The sequence below is a fragment of the Lutra lutra genome, chromosome 15 (genome assembly GCF_902655055.1).
Source record: "Lutra lutra chromosome 15, mLutLut1.2, whole genome shotgun sequence".
NCBI classification, from domain to species: Eukaryota; Metazoa; Chordata; class Mammalia; order Carnivora; family Mustelidae; genus Lutra; species Lutra lutra.
In genome coordinates this window covers 19,163,746-19,187,183 of record NC_062292.1, presented here as the reverse complement: position 1 = coordinate 19,187,183, position 23,438 = coordinate 19,163,746, and the positions used below count along the sequence as shown (strand labels likewise).

The 23,438-nt window shown below is 45.6% G+C and overlaps 1 protein-coding gene across 6 annotated transcripts in view; it reads right to left on the bottom strand.

Moving 5' to 3' along the window:
* The window catches only part of LAMC2 (laminin subunit gamma 2), a 64,869-nt gene extending 41,682 nt beyond the window's left edge, over positions 1-23,187 (bottom strand). Inside the window, exons 1-4 of one of the 6 annotated variants that reach the window (XM_047705698.1) lie at positions 23,094-23,187; positions 16,653-16,795; positions 16,469-16,540; positions 15,645-16,239 (exon numbers count right to left, since the gene is read on the bottom strand). In XM_047705698.1, coding sequence (XP_047561654.1) covers positions 15,645-15,723 — 79 coding nt within the window. In that variant the 5' untranslated portion in view covers positions 15,724-16,239; positions 16,469-16,540; positions 16,653-16,795; positions 23,094-23,187. Of the gene's footprint in view, positions 1-15,644; positions 16,295-16,460; positions 16,541-16,652; positions 16,878-23,093 lie in introns of those variants that run through there. The other 5 variants (XM_047705697.1, XM_047705694.1, XM_047705695.1 and 2 more) reach the window with 5 other exon arrangements.
* Positions 23,188-23,438: the final 251 nt, after the last annotated feature.

The window sequence follows — 23,438 nt, the reverse complement described above, 5'->3', positions numbered from 1 at the left end:
TCCCGAACAGATGTGCCACACAGCTGTCACGAGCTGTGAAATCACTGAGTACATCGTTAGGCACGTACAGGAGCTAAATCCAGGAGCCAAGGACCCTTGGGAGGTTACCCAGCTGGATGGCACAGCGTGCCAGTGCCCTTTCCTGCCCTGGATGCCTTTTGAGGGCAATCTCCAAGCAATCATGACATCTGCGTTGTGCCTCTCTTCACCCAGACCAAACTCTTTGCAGGTAAGAGTTAACTGGATAAGGAGAGCTCATGAAATATTTAAAAATAGACACCCTGGTTATCATCTAGCTTTTACTACCTCCTGCCCTTCTGTCCTTTCTCCTTTCAGGCTCTACTCTGAAAACCAAACAAACAAAGAAACAGACAACCTGTGTTCTTCCTTCAAACCCCCAGCCTTCTGCAGAGGGGCAGGACACTTCCAGCGAGGGACCTCAGCAGCCATAGCACCAATCTGGAACTCGCCCATGGCCCAATCTCCCTCCTCTGTCATCTGAGTTTCCGTGAAAGCCCAGGGTTGTGCTGACTGGAGTTGGGGATGCCGAGGCCATGTGTCCGGGAGTGTATGGGCCTCCTGGGGTTGCATAATGTGAGCCCTTTGTGAGGACACACCCCAGGCTCACCTGCAGGGCTTTGAGGTTTCCACCGAGCTCAGCGCTTAGCAGAACTGCACTTTGTTTAATACTGACTTTTTGGAACATTCATACCCGGGCGAGGAGAGCAGACAGTTTGCTCCTTTTGCAGTGGGGTGAGCCCTTTTATCCCTGTTGCCCCTGAAGCATGATCTCTCTCAAATCATCTCCCGAATTCAGACTCACTTCCCTAAAACGAATTATTGTTCATGCCACTGCTGGGGGGAAAAAGAATCTTTTTATTTTAAATTCCAGAATATTCTTGCCATCAGCTCGATAAAATGGGGCTCCTACAGCTTGGACCTGGTCCTTTTTACTCTGTGACCGATTTCTGCCTAGCCAGGGGCCCCGGCACAGCGGCTACAGAAGGGCACCGCGAAGCTGGGGGTGAGGATGTGGGGAGCAGTGGGGACTCTGCCAGAAGGGCTTGCGGGGAAGCCGCCTGCCGCAGCCACGGGAAGGTGCTGCTCACTGCACATCCACGTCGGTTTCTAAAGAAGACAGAAATCTGGCTTTGTATATGACATCTATTGATTTTTTAAAATAGGGCCAAAAAAATTTTTTTAATTTCTGCTTGAAATAAGGCTGTGTCCAAGGGCAAAACTTTGCACTTGACTCTGCTCTTCTAACAAGCAGAAAACACTGTCATGCTTTACAAAAAGGAGAAATGGGGCCCTTGTCTATGGCACAGTGGCCTGGTCATAGTGGGTATCTAATACTTTTTGTTATTATTATTGTTAGGGTTTGTTTTTTTTTTTTTAAGGTTTTATTTATTTATCTGAGAGAGAGAAAGAAAGAGAGCATGAAGGGTGGGGAGGGCCAGAAGGAAAGAGAGAAGCAGGCTCCTGGCTGAGCAGGGAATCCGATGCGGGACTCGATCCCAGGACCTGGGGATCATGACTTGAGCCGAAGGCAGACGCTCACCGACAGAGCCACCCAGGTGCCCTATTTGATATCTCTTCAATGAACAAATGAATGATTGTTCTCTTGAACTTCAGGAAACCCCTAGGTGTGTTTCTACCATTGAAAGGACTCCATGTTTCCCCACATGTCTGGACCTGTCTTAAAAGTACGAATACTAATGTCTGGCAGTCACTCTCTTCCCTATTCCTCGAAAGGATGCTTTTCTCCACAGAGACTCAGTCCAGAAAACAACCCTTCTTGGTACCTTATGATACAATGTTTTATTTACTAGACCTAAATATAAACTTTGGCTACATTTTCACACAGGAAGAAATTCTTAAAATGTTTATTATATTTTCCTTCTTTTATATTTAGCCTTGTTCAATTTTATGTCTAGAATTTTCTTCCCATTTTTAGTTTATGATCTACTTGCTATCCTCCCAAATTTCATAAATAGGCTGTCTAGTTTCCATCAGGGAATCTTGACACAAAGACAAGTGATGGGAGTATAAAGATGGGGGTCTTGGACATTTCTCCATTTGCCTGGGAAGCATTTATCAAGGGTCCATTCACTCAGCAAATATGTACGGAGCACCTAGTATGGGCCAGGCACTGGGGATATAGCGGTAAACAAAACTAATCAATGTCCCAGCCCTCATGGAGTCTCCATGAGACCCAGGGGGAAAGAAAGTAGACAATATAAGTAATACAGATAGAATATTGGGATCGTGATATTCGTTCAGGAGAAATACATAAAGCCGTGAAAGGAAATAAGGACGTTGCAAGGGGAAGGGGGTAGTGAGGAGGAAGGAAAAGTTGAAAGTGCCATCACCTGGTTTATTATTTTTTTAAGATTTTATTTTTTAAAAGTAATCTCTAAACCCAATGTGGGGCTTGAACCCACAACCCCGAGATCAAGAGTCATACACTCTACTGACTGAGCCACCGAGGCACCCCTGGTTTACTATTTTATTTCTATTTTGATGCCGGTCTGCTCATGAGCTTTATACATTTATCTACTAGACGTGATGTTTTTCTTAAAAATTATGAATTATTTACCTAACAAATGCATCAAATTATTCCCCTCCCATTTTGTTACGCGTGCTCTTCACCCCTCCTGACAAATCTCCTTTCTCTCCAAAGCACCTCACTGGCAGATTTTTGCTTTGCCAACTCTTACTCCTTTTCCCCTTCCTTCTTCTGTCCTTGCTCATGGAGACGTGCGCTGATTTCATTCATTTCATAAACACCACTTCCCGCCTGACAGGGAGGCTGCACTGGGCGCTTGGATCCCGGGACTCCCTGAGCCAGCGTGATTTCAAAAAAGGGAGATGCCAATGTTTTATTTTGTCAAATATGAGATTAAATACGTATATTTTTAATAAATATATCGGGCTTTCTCAAACACTTGTCACATCATCCACATTTTCCTCATTTCACCATGGACAGGCGCGGGTCTGGGACGCGGCGCTCACTTATCACCGCAGCAGAAAAAAAAACAGAAACGAGTCACTCTGGGACCCTAACAGGCCCAAAGCCTTACAGGGCATCGGAATCAAGATGGGCACTCTTTTCTCCCTCTTTCACTGAACTCGGTATCACAGGTGCCAGGTCCCATCCATTGTTTTATTTGACTATTCCTTTGCGCTGTGATTTTCTAAGCTAGGGCCATCTCTGCATCTGATGAGTCTCTGCATCTCTCTCGGTGCCCTCCCTCCAGCTCCCCCTGCATCCTGGTCTGTGTCAGCCAAGGCTCTCTCCACAGCTAAAGGAATGAGATTCAACAGGTTAACCTCAAGCCCTGTGTAAACACATGGGAAACCAAGCCATTTTCCTCAGATTTGCACATGCTTCTTTCAGTCTAGTAACGTGTGGGTGGTTTTTGTATCTGTGCTGTTGCTGCTAACTTTGGCACTTAGGTATTTATTATAATAATAACTATAATAGCATACCGTCGCTGACCCTCAAGTGCTTCTTAGAGAAGCTGGCAGGGCAGCCAGACACAGGCTGATCCATCCCCCACCCCCTCTCCTGCCCCCAGACACAGATCCCAGAGGCGGGCAGCCCTCTGCAAACAATGGAGCAAGGTGTGCAGAGCCCCTCAGGCTCACTTGACAACACTCCCACCCTCACTCCAACACACAGCTCCGACAGGTCGAGACAGGAAGCACAGGGCAAAGGCTGTTTCCAAGCTGCGTCCTGGGGAGAATGAAAGGAAACCGAAAATAACTTCCTAGGGTCTTGGACTAATCAGCCTCGGTGGCGGTCATTCATCAAGACCTCATTTTAAATTTCCCATAGGAAACACTGCAGGCAGTTACCAGAAGTTTTAGCAACTTGGCATTAATATGATCATTTGCGTCTAAGCACATCTTCTTTCTATTGTTCTAAACTTAAAAACATGCTCTGCTTTTCACCAGCCTGACCTAACAATTCATGGGATCACGGTGCTTTTTAGTGCTCTAACAATTAATGACGAATTTAAAAATCCAAAGCTCCTTTCAAAACCCTGCAGTTTGGGCGCTGCTGACCTCTCCAACTTTCCTTCCTCTTTGTCTCTCTTTCTCTGGGCTTCAACACACAGACCCTTGCAGGCATTCTGGAAAGCACCACCTTCCTCCCTTCAGGCTTGCCATTTCCTCTGCCAGGAGCGCTACCTGCTCCCACCCTCCCTAAATGCACCCAGTGATCTTTTCCAGATCCTTAATGAGGTGGCGCAGGGCCCCTGCTGACGGCCCTTCCACAGCTTCTCCCTCCTCTGAATGCCCACAGGACTCCGTCCTCACCTCCGACCTGGTCTTATTTATCACTTTCTGTCCTGTGCCTTCGCTATTTGCCTACATGAGTGACTTCCTCTCTAGCCTTTCCCACATGGGATCCCCACCGTCCCTAACAGAGGGCGTGGGACTCTGACGGATGGGGCATGGCAGGCAGGCAGCTGGACTCTCAGAAAAGCCAAAAAAGCACCTGAAATCTCGCAGGAGTCCAGGGACCCCATATGAAATTTTCTCAACACGATACATCAAATTTTCATTGTCTACATATATGGCATTCAGCGTAAATTTAAGAAACTACTGTTTCAACCTAAAATAAAATAAAGTAAAATAAATAAAAACACGGTGTGATGGAAACAGAAGGAATTGTGAGAAGAAGGTGATAGCATCGGTTAGAAGGAGCGGCTGAGACTTTCAGGATGCTCTCACGCCAGACGAACTACTCCCGGGTCCAGACCGCCTGCACACCGGTGGTGGTCCGGGGGCCCGGAGCTGCCCTGACACCCGGCCTGCGCGCCTGCCGACTCAAAGGGCAGTGAGGCCAGAGTGAGGCGGGCAGAGGGGCCAGGGTGAGGCCGGCCGAGACCGTGAGATCAGTGTGCAGGGGTCGGGCAGCCTTGACAGGCAGTGCACTTGGCTGCTGTGCCAGACGATCTCAGGGGCTAGGAATCCGGGCGTCGTGTTGGAACCTGGCAGTGCGTGCCCGCTGCCCTCACCCACAGCTCTGCCGCCCTCACCTCCCTTTGCTGCTCGGCGTGCTTATGCTGACTCAGGTACACACAGTAAAATAAGTCCCCCATGGCTGCCTGTGGAGATGGAGCTCCATTCTCCTCCTTACTTAGAGGAAAGGTGTGTGCCAGCATTTTGTGCCCCTCGTTCCCTTTTGGAGAAGCCTAATCTGTTTCTGTCCTTCCCTGTTGAAATTGTCTTCCTTGGAACACTGTGAGACCATTTCTGACCTTGTCCCCTATTCCCACCCAAGTCTTTGTGGCTCCTGTCCTCACACTAACTCTAAATGTCGGGGTTGCTCCAGGCTCAGTCCTGAACCTCCAGGACGCCTCATTCTCCCCCCAGCCAAGGGCTTCGATAACGGAGACAGATGCTGACCGGGCAGCAAGGTCCTTCCTGGGCCAGACTTCATTCTCAACTTCAGATCAGCCACGGGCTTTACATTTCCAATGGTGGCCTCGCAAGCTCTTTACACAGAACATGTTTAAAACCAAACTCATAGTTGTCATCCCTTCAAGTGAAAAGGCTGGAAGCTATCCTTATAGGTTCTCTATCCTCACTTGTCCATAGTCCATGCAAGACCAAATTTTATTGACGTAAACCACTACATAGCCCAAGCCCATCCAAGTCTATGTCCAAAATAGCCCTCTAGCACAAACCCCTATCACTTCTTGCTTACAAGACTTCCTAACTGAATTCCTTACAACTTCTCTTGCCTCCATCCAGCAGTCAAAACACCTTTCCAAATACAAATTCTGCCAATACCTCTGTGCTTACAGCTCTCTGGTACCTTTCCTTTACTTTTAGGATAAAGACCAGAATTCCTTAACATTGCTACAAAGACTTCCATGGTCTAATCCTACCTACTTTTCCAGCCTAATTTCATATAACACTCCCCCATAGGACATCTTCATCTCTCTCCCATTCATTTCATTTATACCTTGTTTTATGCCTTCAGCTCCTCTGCTTCTTAAAATTCTTGCTTTGTAAAGGAAAAGCATCATGGTGGGAGAGGCGATGTGGGCTAACATAGCAACCGCCATCTTTCCTTTTGCTTGTTCAAAGCAATTACGTTAAGAATTCAACCTTCATTTGTCCTATTGAATATTATTCCCTACCTCTGAGTCAAAGAACTGGCCTCCTGTAAATGGACAACGTTTTTTACGTTCAAAGATAGCGACCAGCACCTCTATGAAGTCAGTTGTAACAAGGCTCAATGGGAAGTCCAAATGTATAGCATTAGACTGAAAGTGATGAATAAAATTAATGTTGAGAATAACACACTCACATTTTTTTTAAAAACCCCAAACCTGGCAAATGTTTATCTTCAGGACAAAAGCAATTATTGGAAGTGTCCTTTAAGTAGCAATCTATTCTAACGTATTTTTTGTTATTTTTCCAAATACACAAATTGCGCATTACTCACAAAGCCTAAAGCAAGATACACCTGACATCTATCAGTTAGGGAGATACCAAAGGCATTGGTAGCTATCATCCTACCTGCCAAAATCGAAGCTTCCAAACTTGAGATACTCAAGATGACAAGAGGAGTATTCTTATTTTATCACACTTACATGTGATGATGAAAATGCTCGTAAGTATTTTCTAGTTTCAAAACCTCCTTCATGAGGTTTTTCTTTCCAAGATCTATTAGGTCTCTCGGGTTGGGTTGAGAGTCTGAAGATTTCTTCATTTAAACTAATCTTGAAATATTATGGTTTAATGTGTGAATGTCTGCTTCCAGCTTCCTCTTTCTTTTTAAGGCATGTCACAACATGTGTCCTAATTAAAATTTAAAACTGGAATGGCACTTCCCTCACTAAAGAGTTTTTAAACTGAGTTCAGTTTTTCTCTTACATTTCTAACAGCTATCTTTTTTTTTTTAAGATTTGATTTATTTATTTGAGAGAGAGAGAGAGCACAAGCGGGGTGGGGGGGGGGTGAGGGGCAGAAGGAGAGGGAGAAGAAGACTCCCCGCCAAGCAGAGAGCCTGAGGAGGGGCTCAGAGCTCAATCCCAGGACCCCAGGACTTCCACTCTTGAGCTGAGTGGAAGGCAGATGCTTAACAGACTGAGCCACCCGGGCTCCCCATACTCTCAATGGTCTAAAGTCATCAAGAGTCAATGGAACTCAGATCCCCACATTTTCCTTTTGAATAATTATAGCTTAAAAGGAGTCATTTTAGTTTCACTAAGAGGTCACAGCACATTATATTAAAACCTAGACCTGGAAATAGCCCATGTGGACTACAGATGCTCACTCGGCCTGCTAAGGCCTATGCCAGGAGACCCCATCTGGAGATGTCTTCCCCTAACACCCCCAACAGGGCCCAGGCAGACAGCAGGGAGAGAGAGAGAAAGTCAGCCAACAGGGAGGTTGGGGACACGGGTTGTCCTCTAACCAGCTAAAGACTTCAGGGTGAAGGAGGAGGCTGATGGCTCGGTCTGAATGAGTTCAAAGGTGAAAGGGAAGAGGAGATTAGGACACGAGAAACAGAAGAGTCTTTCATTTTCTTATATCTGGCACCTGTAAGGACTCTGCTCCAAGACAGCCGGTGTCAGTTACAGTATGGAGACTCCGTGAGTATGCACGGTAAGGATTCTATATGCAAATATTCAACACCCCTAGATCCTTCTGAGTACACAAAGAGCAGTCTCTATTTTTATGAAATCAATAAAGAAAAGCATGTCAATATAGAAAGCATATTTGGCTAACTTCAAAGAGCATGGTATTCACTGAGCATTTTCCGCATGACTCAACAAAAGGTATCCTATGCCCTTTTAAGAGCAGCTGAAATAAAGAAAATTAGAGTGTTCAGGACAGCTAGAGATGACACAAAGCAATGAGGACCAAAGGCGGAGGGGAAACTGTGTAGAAGGAGTCTGCGTAAAGAAAAGCTAAAAAGGAAATTCTGATGTGTATTGAACTGGTTTTCAGAGTATACAGTTTTTCAATCATTTAAATTTATATTTTGTTGGCGCCTTTAAAAAAAAAGTTACCAAATACATACTCCCTCTTTAAACCTTGCATTGCTTTTAGGAAGAATATATTTTTGTACAAGATTAGCCACAGGTTTTTTGTTAACCCTGCAGCCCCTCACAAAGATATTCCCATGCAGGGATGTGCACGCTTACTGTGCCCCATTATCGCTCTCGGTCTGACAAGAGAGCAATGGTAATGCATGTACATTTACAACGTTGGGAAAATGTGTACGGAGCACATTTATATCAGCTTCCTTAGAGATTCTTTTCTGAAAGAAAATTCATTTGAAAATCGTAGATTAAAACTGTACTGCTTGAAGTCAGAAGAATCAATCAAAGGGTCTTTTAGGGCTCAGCCATTGTTTAGTTATCCATAAAAAGATGTAACGAACATGCCAAGAAGAAACTGGACCACGAAGCATCCACCAGGGAGCAGGTGCCATGTGTTTGCATCTCAGTAGGACAAACGCCCTGCCCTCCACCATCCCCTCCCATGCCAGGTCAGCTGTGGCCTCACCTCTTTGCCCGTGGATCTCAGCATGTGAACGTCCCCTCCTACCATGAACCGCCCTCTCCCATGAGGCAAGAGCGGAAGCTTTGGGTTACTGCTGGACCCGGTGCCGCTGCAAAGTAGACCAGTCTATCTGTGATGGGAAAGGATCTTTCAGCATTCAGAATCCCCTTTAACCAAAAGCAAAACGGGCGATGATTTGAAATAGTAGTAAGTAAGTGTAAAGTGTTCATGGTCAGTGCTCCGGCCATGGAACTGTTCGGATCTTGGAAGACCCTAAACCTCATAGAGAGACCAATGGTCTCCAACAGGGAGAGGAAAATAGCTTCTGGACACTAATACGCAAGTATGGAGTCAAGATGTTGACAGTTATTGGAGAACAATGACTAGTAGAACAAAGTATCGCTCTCCCTCAACTGTCCTTTTATTTTTATTATTATTATTTTTTAACTGAGCCCCCTGGTCAATTCCAAGCTGCATGAAAATCTGACAACAAAGTTGAATAAAAAAAGAAAAAGAGAGAGAAAAAACTTAGTCATTCAAAATCTGTTCTCTTGTCAACGCCCCCACAACCCAGAGCTTATGGTTGGCTGTAACCTGTGGTCCCCCGACATTTTTGAAAGAAAGGCCACTATCGTGAGTCACATACACAAACAGAGACTCCTGAATAGATGGGACATAGAAGTCCCTACCAGAGACACAGGGATGTTCTCATCTTAGATCAAGATTTCATCAAGTCCAGGGGTACCTGGGTGGTTCAGTGGGTTAAGCCTCTGCCTTTGGCTCAGGTCATGATATCAAGGTCCTGGGATCGAGCCCCGCATTGGGCTCTCTGCTCAGCGGGGAGCCTGCTTTCTCCCCCTTCTCTCTCTCTGCCTGCCTCTCTGCCTACTTGTGATCTCTGTCAAATAAATAAATAAAATCTTAAAAAAAAAGATTCCATCAATTCCAGAAATTAACTTAAATGAAAAAGTTTAATAAGAATTAGAAATAAGCTAAGAAGCTGTTTTGTTAAAGAACATTAAACTAGCAACTGAAACCTGGTCCCACTATTAAGTGCGTGGCTCTGGCCAAGGCAATCACTGTTCTGTTGCCTCAGTTGGCCCGTCTACAAAGGAGGATGACACATTTTAGAGCCCAGCTCTACGATAACTCACTGGGAGAATCTGCACCGTTCCTTCACCTGGAGCCCGGCTGCCATGTCCCTCACCTACAGAATGAGAGGCTTGTGTCAAGAACCTCAAAGGACCACTCTTATTTAGGACCATGATGCTACAGGGAGAGAAAAAAGTGGGGAAGTGTGTAAAAAATGTCCCACTTATATGCAGTTAAAGAGGAGTAACTTTTCCAACGTTTACATTGGTGTGGGAAGTGACTGGGCTGCAATTTAATTTTTTCTAGCAGGGGAATATTGACAACAATGAATACAAATAAAATCTGGAGGGCACTTTGGTGGCTCAGTGGGTTAAAGCCTCTGCCTTCAGCTGGGATCGTGATCCCAGGGTCCTGGGATCGAGCCCCACATCGGGGGGGGGGGGGTCTCTGCTCAGCAGGGAGCCTGCTTCCCCTTCTCTCTGCCTGCCTCTCTGCCTGCTTGTGATCTCTGTCTGTCAAATAAATAAATAAATAATCTTAAAAAAAAAATCTGGAAAAGCAGCAGCTGGAATTCTGGAAGTGGTCAACCAGCCGAAGGAGGTCAGGATGCGTATGCCTTCAGCCAGGTGATCTGCATCTCTCCTCTGACACAGCAGAAGGGAAAGACTTGAGCCCCTCCATTGATCAGTGCTGGAGGAAGCACCATGCTCTTCTTCATTCAGAATTGGGACATAAGGAAGCACATGTTTGTTGGGGAGGCAGATAAACAGACATACAGTCACCCACGGAAACAGAGAAGACTTATAGCTTTGGGCTTTGGATATGATTCAAATATTATATCACATACCGGGGGGTTATCCTACTAGAACACAGCCCAGTCATGATGCAGTAATCCGCTAGGCCTAATTTGTGACTAAATTAGAGTCTTCCACAATCTATGGCACTCCTATTTCTACACGGGTCTGTAACAGATGATTCAAGACTTGTCGTTGGAAATTTCTTTAGGAAAATAAACAAGTCTACATAGTTGAACCACTAAGAACTTACGCGGGAAAAGTATTCCCAAGATTACCTCAACAATTTAATTTCATGCTCCTGACTTTCCCATCAACATGGATCACAAACCAACATTCTTCCTCAACACCTTGGACCAGTGGAGCTAAGCCAATGGCTATCCCCAGCTCAGGACACCAGAATTTAAGCCTTCATAGGAATTTCCAGCATATACTCCAACCCAGCTCTGTACTCCTGATTTATTACACATACTTGAATATAATAAGGTGGAGGTTTTTATTTTTCTGGGGAGGGTCACATTTAAGTCTTTTCAAAATCTCTCCTAGTATGGGGCACTTTCTGAATTGCTTTTATTGTTAAAATATTATTTGGGGAAGACACACTAATTTGACACGACATCAATCGATGTTGTGGATACTTATCAGTAAGAAAGAGATCAGGCTGTTGAACACAATTCTCAGACTTATTCATTATCTCACAATGGCGAGTACCTAAATTTGTCACAAGCAAATCTTTCACGATGATTAGGCTGTGAAGATTTCAATGTGCATCGAAGGATAATGTTAAATCTTTTGGACATTTTGAAAATGGTATACTTTCCAAAGACAGCATCAAAAGCAGATTCAAATCAAGCTGTATCTCAAGCCACCGGGTCCGAAGTAAAGAAGAAATTGTATTCAAATTGCGTTTGATGCTACAGGTGGAGTCTGAATGTAGTTAGTTCATGAAATGTAGATTTACAAATTAATGTTTGTAAGTTATTATTTTATAAACTATGTGACTTTAAGTGGGTTTGTGAATTAATATGCCAAATTAAGCATAAAAGGACATGTGACCACTGCATCTACACAGCTAAATGTTTTCATAATACGGTTGGCCAAACTCTGCTTTTGGTGGGGGATGGGGAGATTCCCCTAGTGAGAAGTGAGAGACCAGCTTCTGTAGGGATCCTTTCATATCTGGGTATGATCTTGAGAGCAACTGACTTGATGAATCTATATGTGACGTGATCTGGTGGTTGAACAAAGGCAAGGACAAGAAAATGCTATAAAATCTAATTTTGGAATTCCAATCTGCTTGGGGTCCTTGTCAGGAATTCCATTTGTTTCATTGGGTAAAACCTGGGATTCATTTCAGCCTGAGCAGAAGGGCTCCTCATCACCTTTCTTGGGCTAATGAAAGGAATCTCTTCAAAAATTTTACCCCTTAAAACTCAGAAGGCAATATATTGACATTCAGCACCGGCAAGGCAATTAGTTATATCAATAATATTGAACACGTAGCAAGTGCTTCCTAGGCACTGTGCAAAATGCCTTATAGGTAATGATCACACAATTTATTTTCCTCATCTTAGAGATCAGGAACTTGCATAGCAGGGGAAGGAGCTTGCCTAAACTCCACAAATGGGAAATGACGGAGCTGGGCTTTGAACCCAGACCTGCACGTGTTTGCATGGTGCTCTACCATTTCCCCAGTTTAAGTAACAGAATCCATGAGAGAGTCTAAACCTTTCCAGGGGTCCCTACCACTACCTACAGCACCTCTCTTCCCATGTCAGGCCATGGGAGAAATCCAGATTCGTGTTCTGTAATCATCCTGGAGACTGAGCTCATCATTCTAGAATGATTGCTTCAAAACTCACCTGATGGCTGAACCCATCAGTATCATTTTAGTCCTCATTCTTTGTGTATTCACATTTTTATATCTAAATACCATTTATTCTACCTACATTGTTGCAGCTCTTCCTTGGACCAGCCAAACACTCCTCTTCAATAATGTTCTCCTCTAACCTCCAGGCTCATGCCTCCCTATTGTCCTTCACTGTCGTTCCATCTCCTTGGTAAGTGTTGAGGTTTCTCTTAGCTCGATGTCCCGGTAATCTCATCTGTTGTCAGGGCTTTGCTTTCCACCCTTGGGCTCCTCATTTTATATTTCAAACTGTTCTAAACTTCAAAATCATGGCTCCAGCACTTCTCCAAGACTGTGGGGCATCTCCAGTTGTGTCTCTGATTCAACAGATGTCCACAGGAACTCACTCCTTCCTCTTCATCCATGACCCAACCTTGCTCCCAAAACCGGTCTTCCCCTTACAGTTCTCATTTCCTTTCGTGGCATCCACTGTGTAACCAGCCATACTCACCTGAAGCCTCACACACGCCCTGGACTCTTCTTTATTTCTCATGATTTCCCCTTACTTGTATCCTTAACCTATGCTCATCGGATCACCAGATTCTTTCAATGTTACCTTCTAAATGTCTTGTCATGTTTCCACTTTGTTGTTTCCGCCACCACGATGAAAGCCTTCATCACCTCTCATTGGATTATTGCAATGGCTACCTGCGGCCCTCTCCTAGCTCAACTCCATTTTCTAAGATGGAGTGACATTTCTAAGACATGAATCTGACCATCTGACCATGCCCACCCCTGGTTATAAACCATCCACAACTCTTCTTGACCTCTGGGGCACTACCCTCACTGCATCGCCAGGTACATAAGGCTCCTCAACCAGGTTCTTGGCTAGATTTCTAGTCTCATTCCTATCTACTTCTTGCCCCTTATCCAGTCATGGGATCTATATGAACCATGATCCAGATCAATGGAACTAAGTGCCACAATCTATCACACCAGCAGTGAGCTCCTGAAGGGAAGTCCTTTTCTTGCTTAGTGCTCTCTGCAGATCCAAGTTCACTATTTCTACCTGCACTGTTGGCTTCAGACTTTTTTTTTTTAAGATTTTATTTATTTATTTGTCAGAGAGAGAGAGAGAGAGAGAGCGAGCACAGGCAGAGAGTGGCAGGCAGAGGCAGAGGGAGAAGCAGGCTCCCCACAGAACAAGGAGCCCGATGCGGGACTCGATCCCAGGACGCTGGGATCATGACCTGAGCTGAAGGCAGCTACTTAACCAACTGAGCCACCCAGGCGTCCCGGCTTCAGACTTTTTAAAGAAATGTGGTTCCAGGCATTTTTAAGGCACTTTACAATAATTCCTCATCCTTTCAACAACTCTGCAAGGCTGCTCAGTACAACGGCTCCCAGGTAACAGGCAAAGAAGATGATTCCAAGAAGCTGAGGAGCCTGAATGATTACTAAGAAGAAACGAGTAAGTGGGTCAGCCAAAATTTGAAGCCAGGTCAGGCTGACTCTAAAGCCTGTGCTTTAGCTGAGACCTGCCCTGCAAGTCTTGCTGATGATATCTACCACCAGAATTTCACCTTCGAGAGAACAACTGGGAAGCAATGTCATTGCTTTAGGCTCTCATCGGTGCAGCCCACAAGGTGCCAGGGGCAGTCACTTTGGGAAGCAGCAAGTCCCACACTTCAGTCCAGCTTACGCTGCCTCCCAGCATCACGTGAACAGAAGAGCTTGGGTGCTCTATGAAACCCTTTGAGGAAAGAGCCTAATATCTCAAGCAGTCCATCTCCAAGGAAGGGGAAAGTCTGAAATGAGACTGAACACAGCTTCTGACCTACTGGTCTCGATGGAATACTCAGAGCTTGTCTATTCTGGAGAAGTACGAGTCCAAGCTCTGCCCTCCTGAGTCTGGATTCATTAAACAATTGATCCAACCTACCTATGTATTTCTGTTATCTAATACTAATGCAACATACCTATACTCAACTATAGCCAATGGGAAAATTGCTTCAATAATTACCCATTATGTAAAATATATGTACTAACTCCCTTATTGCTTTTACAATGTGGTCCCAGAAGCTCCAGCCTCACAACCCCCGGATCAAGTGCAAGATGGACCTCTGCCAATAGCTGGTGTGTGGCTTTGTGCAGATCCGTTTCTGTGTTCTCGCATTTTAAGCCAAGGGATATAGTAGTTGATCCATAAGTAGTATCTTTGAATTCTAATATTTGGAGACTCCCCTTACTTTTAGGAGCAGACTCTCCTTACTGATGGTTCTCGCTTGGTTAGCTCTAAGGGAACCTAACCACGTGACCATTTTCATAAATGACTTTTAACAGGGTAGTCAGGGTTGATGGGTTGGAGGTTAATTCCGGGGGGGGGCGGGTAGGGACTGTATCAGTGCATTCAAAAACATGCTGAACTATCCATGCCATTCAAACATATTTCAGGCCAGCTATTTAGGGAAAGTCCAAGATAATTCTGTGTCTACATGAACACTGTCTCATGTTCACACATTCACATGGGTGAAAATGACTCTTAGACCTATTGCAATGAGTACTGAAATGCCATTAGGTGCAGGAAGCAATCATTATAAATATGAAAGTTCAGGGTAATGAGACAAGCAGATATTATCGGTAAAACTAAGTGACAAGGAAAACACCCGTTAGGTGTTGTCATAGCTGACACATGCCTCTAGCAAACGGTTGCTAGGTTCTCAGCAAGTTTTGTTTACATGAGTGATTTGAACTTCTCACGACATGACAGCCGAGCTAAAATCAAATGATCTATGACACAGGTGCCCAATAAATGCCTGTTGAATGAATATTGTGTGAGCATACCCTCAGAAGTAACATTATGCAGAAGTAAAGCATGGCCAAGACTTCGAAGACTCAGTTTCCCTCCCAAAGACGAACCAGGAGTTCCAGAAGGATTATTAAAGAGGCTCCTTTTCCATCTTTGTGGTGTCCATTGTCACAGAAAACATTCCCACCCAAATCCCATCCACGAAAACACACTATAGGAAAATAACTTATATGCCAACATATTACTGATATTCCTGATCAAACAGGGGCCCACTGACCCAAAACGCAATCAAGAAGGTGCATTTTTAAAAGGAAGGAAAATCCTGGCTTGGCACAGCCTACTGGCTTCCCATTTGAAACTCAGCCGTATATAATCTTAGTCTTATGTTAAACCCGATCTGGCGAGAAGCCCCAGATGTGGAAGGAGGAGGGAGCTTCCAAGAGGTTCTGGAACACAGAGGGAATCCTCAGAGGTGCGCTCAGCCATCAGAGTCTGCAGAGCAAGGCCAGTCACCCGCCCGGGGCTGCAAGCTTTGCTCCCGGGGAGGGGGAAGCCGACTCACCTTCCCTCCGGGAGGTGGCCCGGGCTGCAGGCAGGAGGAGCGCCAGGCAGAGGCAGCCGCTCAGCCAGAGCGCGGGCATGGCCGGGCCGCGCCGTCCGTCCGCCGCGGAGGGGTCGCCGCACGCGCCGCCGGGAGTCCGTCCTCTGCGCTCCGCTCTGCCTTCCCTTCCCTTGATCAGGTGGTTTTATCGACTCTTCTACCTGACTCAGTCCTGACAGGAAGAGAGCCTGTGTTTCAGGGTGTGACTCACCTGTGAATAAGGAGGACCCAGCCCTCTGGAGGCAGACAAACACACACCGCACACCCCGGGCGCACAGGCGCTCGCCGCAGCCGCCGGGCTCCCCCCCTCGCGCCGCAGGAAGGTGGCACACCTGGCCCGGGCCAAGGGTGTGGTGCGGAGGCTGCGGCCCGGGGATCCTGCCCGGAGGAATGTGCCGCTTCCCCACAGCCCTCCTTCTCTCCCGGGGTGGTCCGCGGCCCGATTCGCAGAGGTGGGGAGGCGGCAGCCGGCCCCTTTCGCAAACTGGGAGCCCCAGCCGCAGGTGCGCCAATTCGGAAACCAGTCAGCAGCCCCGATCAGCTTTGGTCGGAAAGGCTGAGAGGAGAACAGGCCGGTGGGAGAGTCGTAACAGGGAGCTCGCCACCCTCTGGCCTGCCCTTCGCCCCTCTGGGAAGTGCAGCGCCCTCCCCCACCCCACCTGCTCTGCTAACACGTCTTTCCTTCCTTCCCCATTACCAGGCTGCACGAGGCAGGGGGGGGGGGGGCTCCTCTCCTGGGACCCCCTAACTTCCTGATCACCTGGGCCTGCAACTCACGAAGTCACCTGCTCATTGGTTGGCCTCCCTACCAAGGCGAGGTGCGGTCGCTGGCGCCAGGTCAGTGCTCAGGACATGTTCTGTTGAATAGAGTAAAAAGGAGGACCCAGATTTCATATTCCTTTTACATTTCCGAGCGTTCTTCTCAGACAGCCCTCTGTGGGCCCACAGAAAATGTTTGACACGGCTCACCTTGAGTGTCATCCAAGTCCATTGTGCTAAGTGAAGGGAGTGATATCCCGGAAACCAAAACTTGCTGTATCCTACATCGTCTTCATCCCTAAGGAGGCTGATGGCCAAATGCGGAGGCCTCTGTCAGAAGGCTTTGGTTCCTACTGGAGACTTAAGAATTACCAGAGGGGGAGTCATGGGTTAAGATACCAACTCTTGATTTCAGCTCAGGTCAGAAACTCCCTCTGTCTCTGCTCTTTCCCCTGCTTAAGCTTTCTCTCTCTTTCTTTAAAATAAGTGAATGAATAAAATCTTTAAAAAAATGAATTAACTAACTAAATAAAAATCACCAGAGATTTATACGTACTCAGTACATATGCTCAGTCTGTCCAAAACAACACCTCTCCTACTTTTCATCCTCAAGGTCTGCAAAGACTTCCAATAATTTGCTATTCACTGGGGTGCCTGGGTGGCTCAGTGGGTTAAAGCCTCTGCCTTCGGCTTAGGTCATGGTCCCAGGGTCCTGGGATCAAGCCTCAGGTCATGGTCCCAGGGTCCTGGGATCAAGCCCCATGTCGGGTTCTCTGCTCAGCGGGGAGCCTGTTTCCCCCCTCTCTCTGTCTGCCTCTCTGCCTACTTGTGATCTGTCTTTCAAATAAATAAATAAAATATTTTTTAAAAATTGCTGTTCACTGACGGAAGGAATGAATGTTCTCTAGAAGTTCCATAGATGATAATAGAAGGCAAGAAACAAGACAACATAGTATATGATTATGTATCAAAAAGTGTAAGGATGGGACGCCTGGGTGGCTCAGTGGGTTAAGCCGCTGCCTTCGGCTCAGGTCATGATCTCGGAGTCCTGGGATCGAGCCCCGCATGGGGCTCTCTGCTCTCTCGGGGAGCCTGCTTCCTCCTCTCTCTCTGCCTGCCTCTCTGCCTGCTTGTGATCTCTCTGTCAAAAAAAAAAAAAAAAAAGTGTAAGGATTTCAGTTTATACATGTAAATGAGAACTGTATGGGCTGGCTGGGATAGCTAGGGAGGGTTTTCTACAAAACGTGGACCATGAACTAGGTGTTCAGGAATAATGAGGATCTGAATACAGCACCAAAGGACTGCAGGGTGGTTGGGGGTGGAGGGGAGTTTACTACAAACTGGCTACCTCTACTCTAAAATCTCCAGCAACAACAAAAACGAGGACTAGAAAGGAAACTCCAATTTTTCTCATCTCAAGTTTCCACTCTTCTCTTCTACTCTGTTTAGGATTTAAACAAATAACATAAAAATTCTTCTCTCTCGAAACTCAGTTACTGCTACAGTTTCAGTTCCTGGAAACCAGGTATTTATAATTTTCCCATCTAGTAACTAGTAGAGTTGTGGAGGCTGTAATTGTAATTGTAATTGTAACTGAAGTCATGTCTCTGGGTCCCTGAGCCTTGCACGTCTACCCATCAGTGTTGTGCAGTCCTGCAGAATCCTGCAAGAGCAAGGAACAGATCCCTGCAAAATAAAGTCTTGAATGTAAACTTCATTTTAGTGCAGCTTATTATAGCTTATTATATAGATACACAAATACATATTTTTCACCTGCCATCATTTTTGGATGGTGATAGGAATAAAAGCGATCACATATATAGACCTACTATTTGTAACTGCTGTTGTAAATCCTTTATACATAACAAAATGTTTATCTTTGAAACAATGCTATGGGATAGGTGTACTATTAATTTCCCGTTCCAAAGATGAGAAAAGAGAAACATGGAATGGTCAAATAACGTGCTCAAAGCCGCACTGCTTAGTAAGTGGCAACCAAGATTCAAAACTCGGGAATATCGTTCCAGACATTATAGGTCAGATGAAAAAGCCCCATAAAAAAACAAATTCACAATACTAAATGAATTCGATTATGCAGCCTGTGGTTTTTCATCAACATTCACAATAACGCAACCAAATTGCGGACTCTTGGTCCACATTGATAGAGCCAAGTCACAATGACTCTGAACGAGCATTTTGGATATTCCTACCATGTGAGCTCTGAAAGGCCCCCCAGAGGTCACCTGGACCTAGGGTAGAAAATAGGCAGCAGGGCCCGGGGCACCAGGCCAACCAGCAGCTTCTTTGATGGGAATGCTACACATCAGTGTTTCCCCTTTCCTTCCCCTTCTCATTACCTTACTCTGGGTCTCTCCAAACCTCTCAACAACCTGTCCGGCTCAGGCTGGGGAAACCAGCTCTGGCTTATTCCTCTACCTTGTTCAAGGACAATACCAACCCCCTTTGCCAGTTTGAGGATTTTTCTGTAGTGCTCTGCCGGTCCAAAGTCAAGCTTCTTGAAGGTTCTTGAATTCCCTGAGCCAGATCCTGGCTTGCCCTCTCATCAAGACAGTTTATTTAGTTTTCTCTAAGCCTCAATTTCTTCATCTATAAAATGGAAGTAAGGATAGAACAGTTACCCTGTAGGGATGCTAGGAAGATTAAATGCATCAATGACCTATCTAGTACTCAGGGGAAGTACCAAACCTATAATACGCACTATACGAGTTAGTTATAATAATCATAATAGTTGTTCTTGCTATTGTTGTCACTAAGCACCATGGGTTTTCCCTTATTGTAATTACTAACAAATACCATGTGAGAAAGATGGGGGGTTTTTTCCTTCTACTACGTGACAATTCAATAATAATTTCAAACTTCCATGAAACTCTTGATCTAATCCAGGTTCCTATCCTGATTGCCAACATTTACTTGGAAGTTGTTAATTAATCTGTATTTTTGCTACATATCTTGAAATTTCCTTCACCTTCAGATCTTCCTACCTAATGTTTTAAGATTTTTGCATTTAGAACTTCATTTTAAATATGGGGTAGGAGGGGCGCCTGGGTGGCTCAGTGGGTTAGGCCGCTGCCTTCGGCTCAGGTCATGATCTCAGGGTCCTGGGATCGAGTCCCGCATCGGGCTCTCTGCTCAGCAGGGAGACTGCTTCCCTCTCTCTCTCTCTCTGCCTGCCTTTCTGTCTACTAGTGATCTCTCTCTGTCAAATAAATAAATAAAATCTTAAAAAAAAATAAATAAATATGGGGTAGGAAGATCTTATATTTCAGGGAAAATGGAAGGGTAAGATGGGTTTAAAGAATTCTTCTGATTAATTTCAGTGAATACATGCGTTTCGAAAAGGTTAGTGAAAGTCTATTTGCTTTACCATGTGACCCAAATAAATCTTTCTTTTCCAAATCCAGACAAAAATCATTAGGTACTGCTCAGCAATAAAAAAGAAAGAACTGGGGCGCCTGGGTGGCTCAGTGGGTTAAGCCGCTGCCTTCGGCTCAGGTCATGATCCCAGGTCCTGGGTTCGAGCCCCGCATCGGGCTCTCTGCTCAGCAGGAAGCCTGCTTCCTCCTCTCTCTCTGCCTGCCTCTCTGCCTACTTGTGATCTCTCTCTGTCAAATAAATAAATAAAATATTAAAAAGAAAGAAAGAAAGGAAGAACTGCTGACACGTACAGAACACGGATGAGTCTCAAGGCGTTGTGCTATGTGAATGAAGCCAGACAACAAAGGACCAAATTCTAAATAGTTCCATTTATATGAAATCTTAGAAAAGGTGAAACTGCCAGGAAATAACGTACCAGTGGTTGGCAGGGGCAGGGGACCGACCATAATGGGGCCTGAGGCTCATTGTGGGGGATGAAAGAAATATTCTGATATATAATAATGGTCAAAAGCAATCGAATTTTTAAAAAATCAGCCGACCTGTACACTTAAAGTAGGCAAATCTGACTGTGTATAAATTATACCTCAATAAAACTGGTATAAAAAAATAAGAGAAAATCTCAAAAAAATCGATATGATAAGTGAGATGCTATTCAGTTCAAATGTGCAAACCCAGACGCAGGACTAGAAACACACCACTATCCGCACACGTTGCAGCAAAGTCGCAGCAGAGCCCAGCCCTAACACCCCACTGGTTTTCATAAGCTCTAAAGAGCTTTCAGGCAGAAACACCACCTAAGAGTGCTGGGGGATCCCTCTTGCTGGAAACCTGTCTGGTTGGGGCATCTCTTACCTTTCGTAAGAGGTAAAATGAAATGTTTACTTGGGGGGCACATATTTCAACCCCCAGCTGGACTTTTGTTCTAGGAAGTGAGCACTTGGATTGTCCTTATCTCGCCACCTCTGCCCACAGCCCCCCCCAGCCCCCCAACAAAGGGCCCGTCCATCCAGAAGCCTCCAGCTGCAGAGCTTGGAGAAGGTGCTGGGGCACTTCCTGGGGACGTGGCTGGGAAGGCTGAGGCCCTGGAAGTCCCCAGGTCCATTGTTTTATCTGCAGCTCAGTCATCACCCAGGGGACTTTTCTTTTTACAGTGCTCTGTAAATCCCTCCATGGAACCGTCATCTCTCCACCCCCAACCTCCCAAATAGAATTGCAAGTGACATGTTGATTTTTGCCTTGAGTTCCATCATTACCTTAGCTCACTTTCCGAAGGAATGTCTGGCACGTCACCCACTTTCAAACTCACTTATGATAAAACTGAAGCACTAGCTGTTCACATGCCGGCAACAGACCGGACTATGGGACTCGATTCCCTGTCCCGTGTCTTCCCAGAAAGTTCTCATGGTGTCAGCATGTGCAGATAAATTTTAAATGTAAATACAGCAATCAAGGGGGGGGAAACCCTTAAAAAAACAACTCCCCTTTGTTCTTAATTGCTAAAGGAAAATGTCCATAAATGGAAGTAGTTCAGTGTTTCCTGGGCCATCTGGGTAAATTCTCGAAGGTTGGCCAGACTCCAGAAAATAATGTTCTCTGAAGCAAGCACTCCGGCTGAAGTGGCAGGCTTCCATTTTATGCAGAAACATATATAGCATTCCCACAGCTCGCTCTCAGGGAGCAGGAGAAGCCAGGCCATAGCCCAAGGAATGTCTTTTCATTTTTTTTTTTTTTAAGATTTTATTTATTTATTTGACAGAGAGAGATCACAAGTAGGCAGAGAAGCAGGCAGAGAGAGAGGGGGAAGCAGGCTCCCCACTGAGCTGAGAGCCCGATGTGGGGCTCGATCCCAGGACCCTGGGATCATGACCTGAGCCAAAGGCAGAGGCTTTAACCCACTGAGCCACCCAGGCGCCCCTGTCTTTTCATTTTTAAGGGCAGATGGTCTTTTTTTCCTGTGGCTGCCTGGTGGTACACCTAGGCAGGGAATGCTGTAGGAAATGAACAGCTCCACACAAAGCATGATTTCATGGGCCTCTTTTTTGGGTGTAGTTATTGAAGACGGAAACATTCTAATCTAGCCTTTGTTTACCCATACGACAGATGGGGAAGAGCAGAGAGAAGGGGGACACATGCTCGGAACACAGAGGAAATGACAGGGTGGAAGATCTGGGAACTTCGGTACACTTAGGGGGGTGCCAGCTGCTGTGTTCCCTTAGTCTGAAATGTGGTCACCCACCCAACTGTGAAATGTCTAATTCTTAAGAGTAAATGCGCTGCCCACAGTTCCTTGGCCACACTAACCCTTGATCTACAGATATCTGGGGTTGAATGAGAGGTGAAGGAGTCCACACAGGGAAAGTTCTCCCCTGGATTGCACTGGTGGGGGTCCAGGGCTGTGGGCATGACAAGACAGGCTGGAAGGGAGAGGCGGCCACCCTGAGATCAGAGATCCTCACCCATATGCCGTCCCAAAGGAAGAAATGAGTCCATGAAACAGATTTTCTAAACCTGCTTCTTAATTTCAACCTGGAACTTTTCCACCTTGAATAACTTAAATTATAAAGTCTGAAAAACCCTATAGCATATAGGGTTGAATTCTTTGTCTTTAGATAGGAACCTCTGGACACATTTTAAACATCTGATGTGGGGCGCCTGGGGGGTGCAGTTGGTTAAGTGACGGCCTCTTGATTTAGGCTCAGGTCGTGATATCAAGGTCATGGCATGGAGCCCCGCACTGGATTCCATGCTCAGCGGGGAGTCTGCTTGAGTTTCTCTCCCTCTGCCTCCCCCCCTCCTCCTGTTCTCTCTCTCTCAAATAAATAAACAAATCTTTAAAAAATAAAAACCCATAATAATAATTTTGACAACCAGGACACCGGCAGGGAGGTTGTGTTGGACATTCAGCACGTGCCCAGCTCCGCGCAGGGAGCCTTGCAGGGGGCAGGGAGCTCATTCGTCAGCACTACCCTCTGCTGCAGGTGCTATTATTATCCTCATTCCGAGGTTACTCAAGTTCCCTCACAATCCTTGCCAATACTGCTCTTTAGAGTAATTATTCAGCTACAAGATAAAAACAAATTAAACCTCTCACTGAATAAACACACACTTCTCCATTTAAAAAAAATAAAAGTGAGTTGGATCTTTAAAAAAAAAATAAAAAGCCTCATCTTATAACATATACTATATTCTAAGGGACTCCTCTCCTGCAGCTCAGCCAGACAGGTTTACTAGGGTGCATTTTCCTGATCCCATTACCTTTTGTAATTCATCAGTGGACAATGACTTCAGAGTCTTACGCAACATCCTTTTGTATCATCCAGCCAGGTCTTGATGCTTTCCTCTTGGTCTGATACTTTAATCCTGTAGAAGATCTCTCTTATTAAGTAACTTAGTCCTTAAACTCCTCAGAATAATTGGAAATTATTTTCGGCCTCATCTGAGTCTGAACAATCTGAAAGAGCTCCGGAATTTAGTGGTTCTCTCCAGGTTACACAGAAATCCCCAAACATTCCTGGGTGGGTCTTCTGCAGGAAGCCTGTGGATTGGATCCGACTTTGGTTACAAGGTGGAACCATCAGGCCATGGCAGTCATGGAGAGAG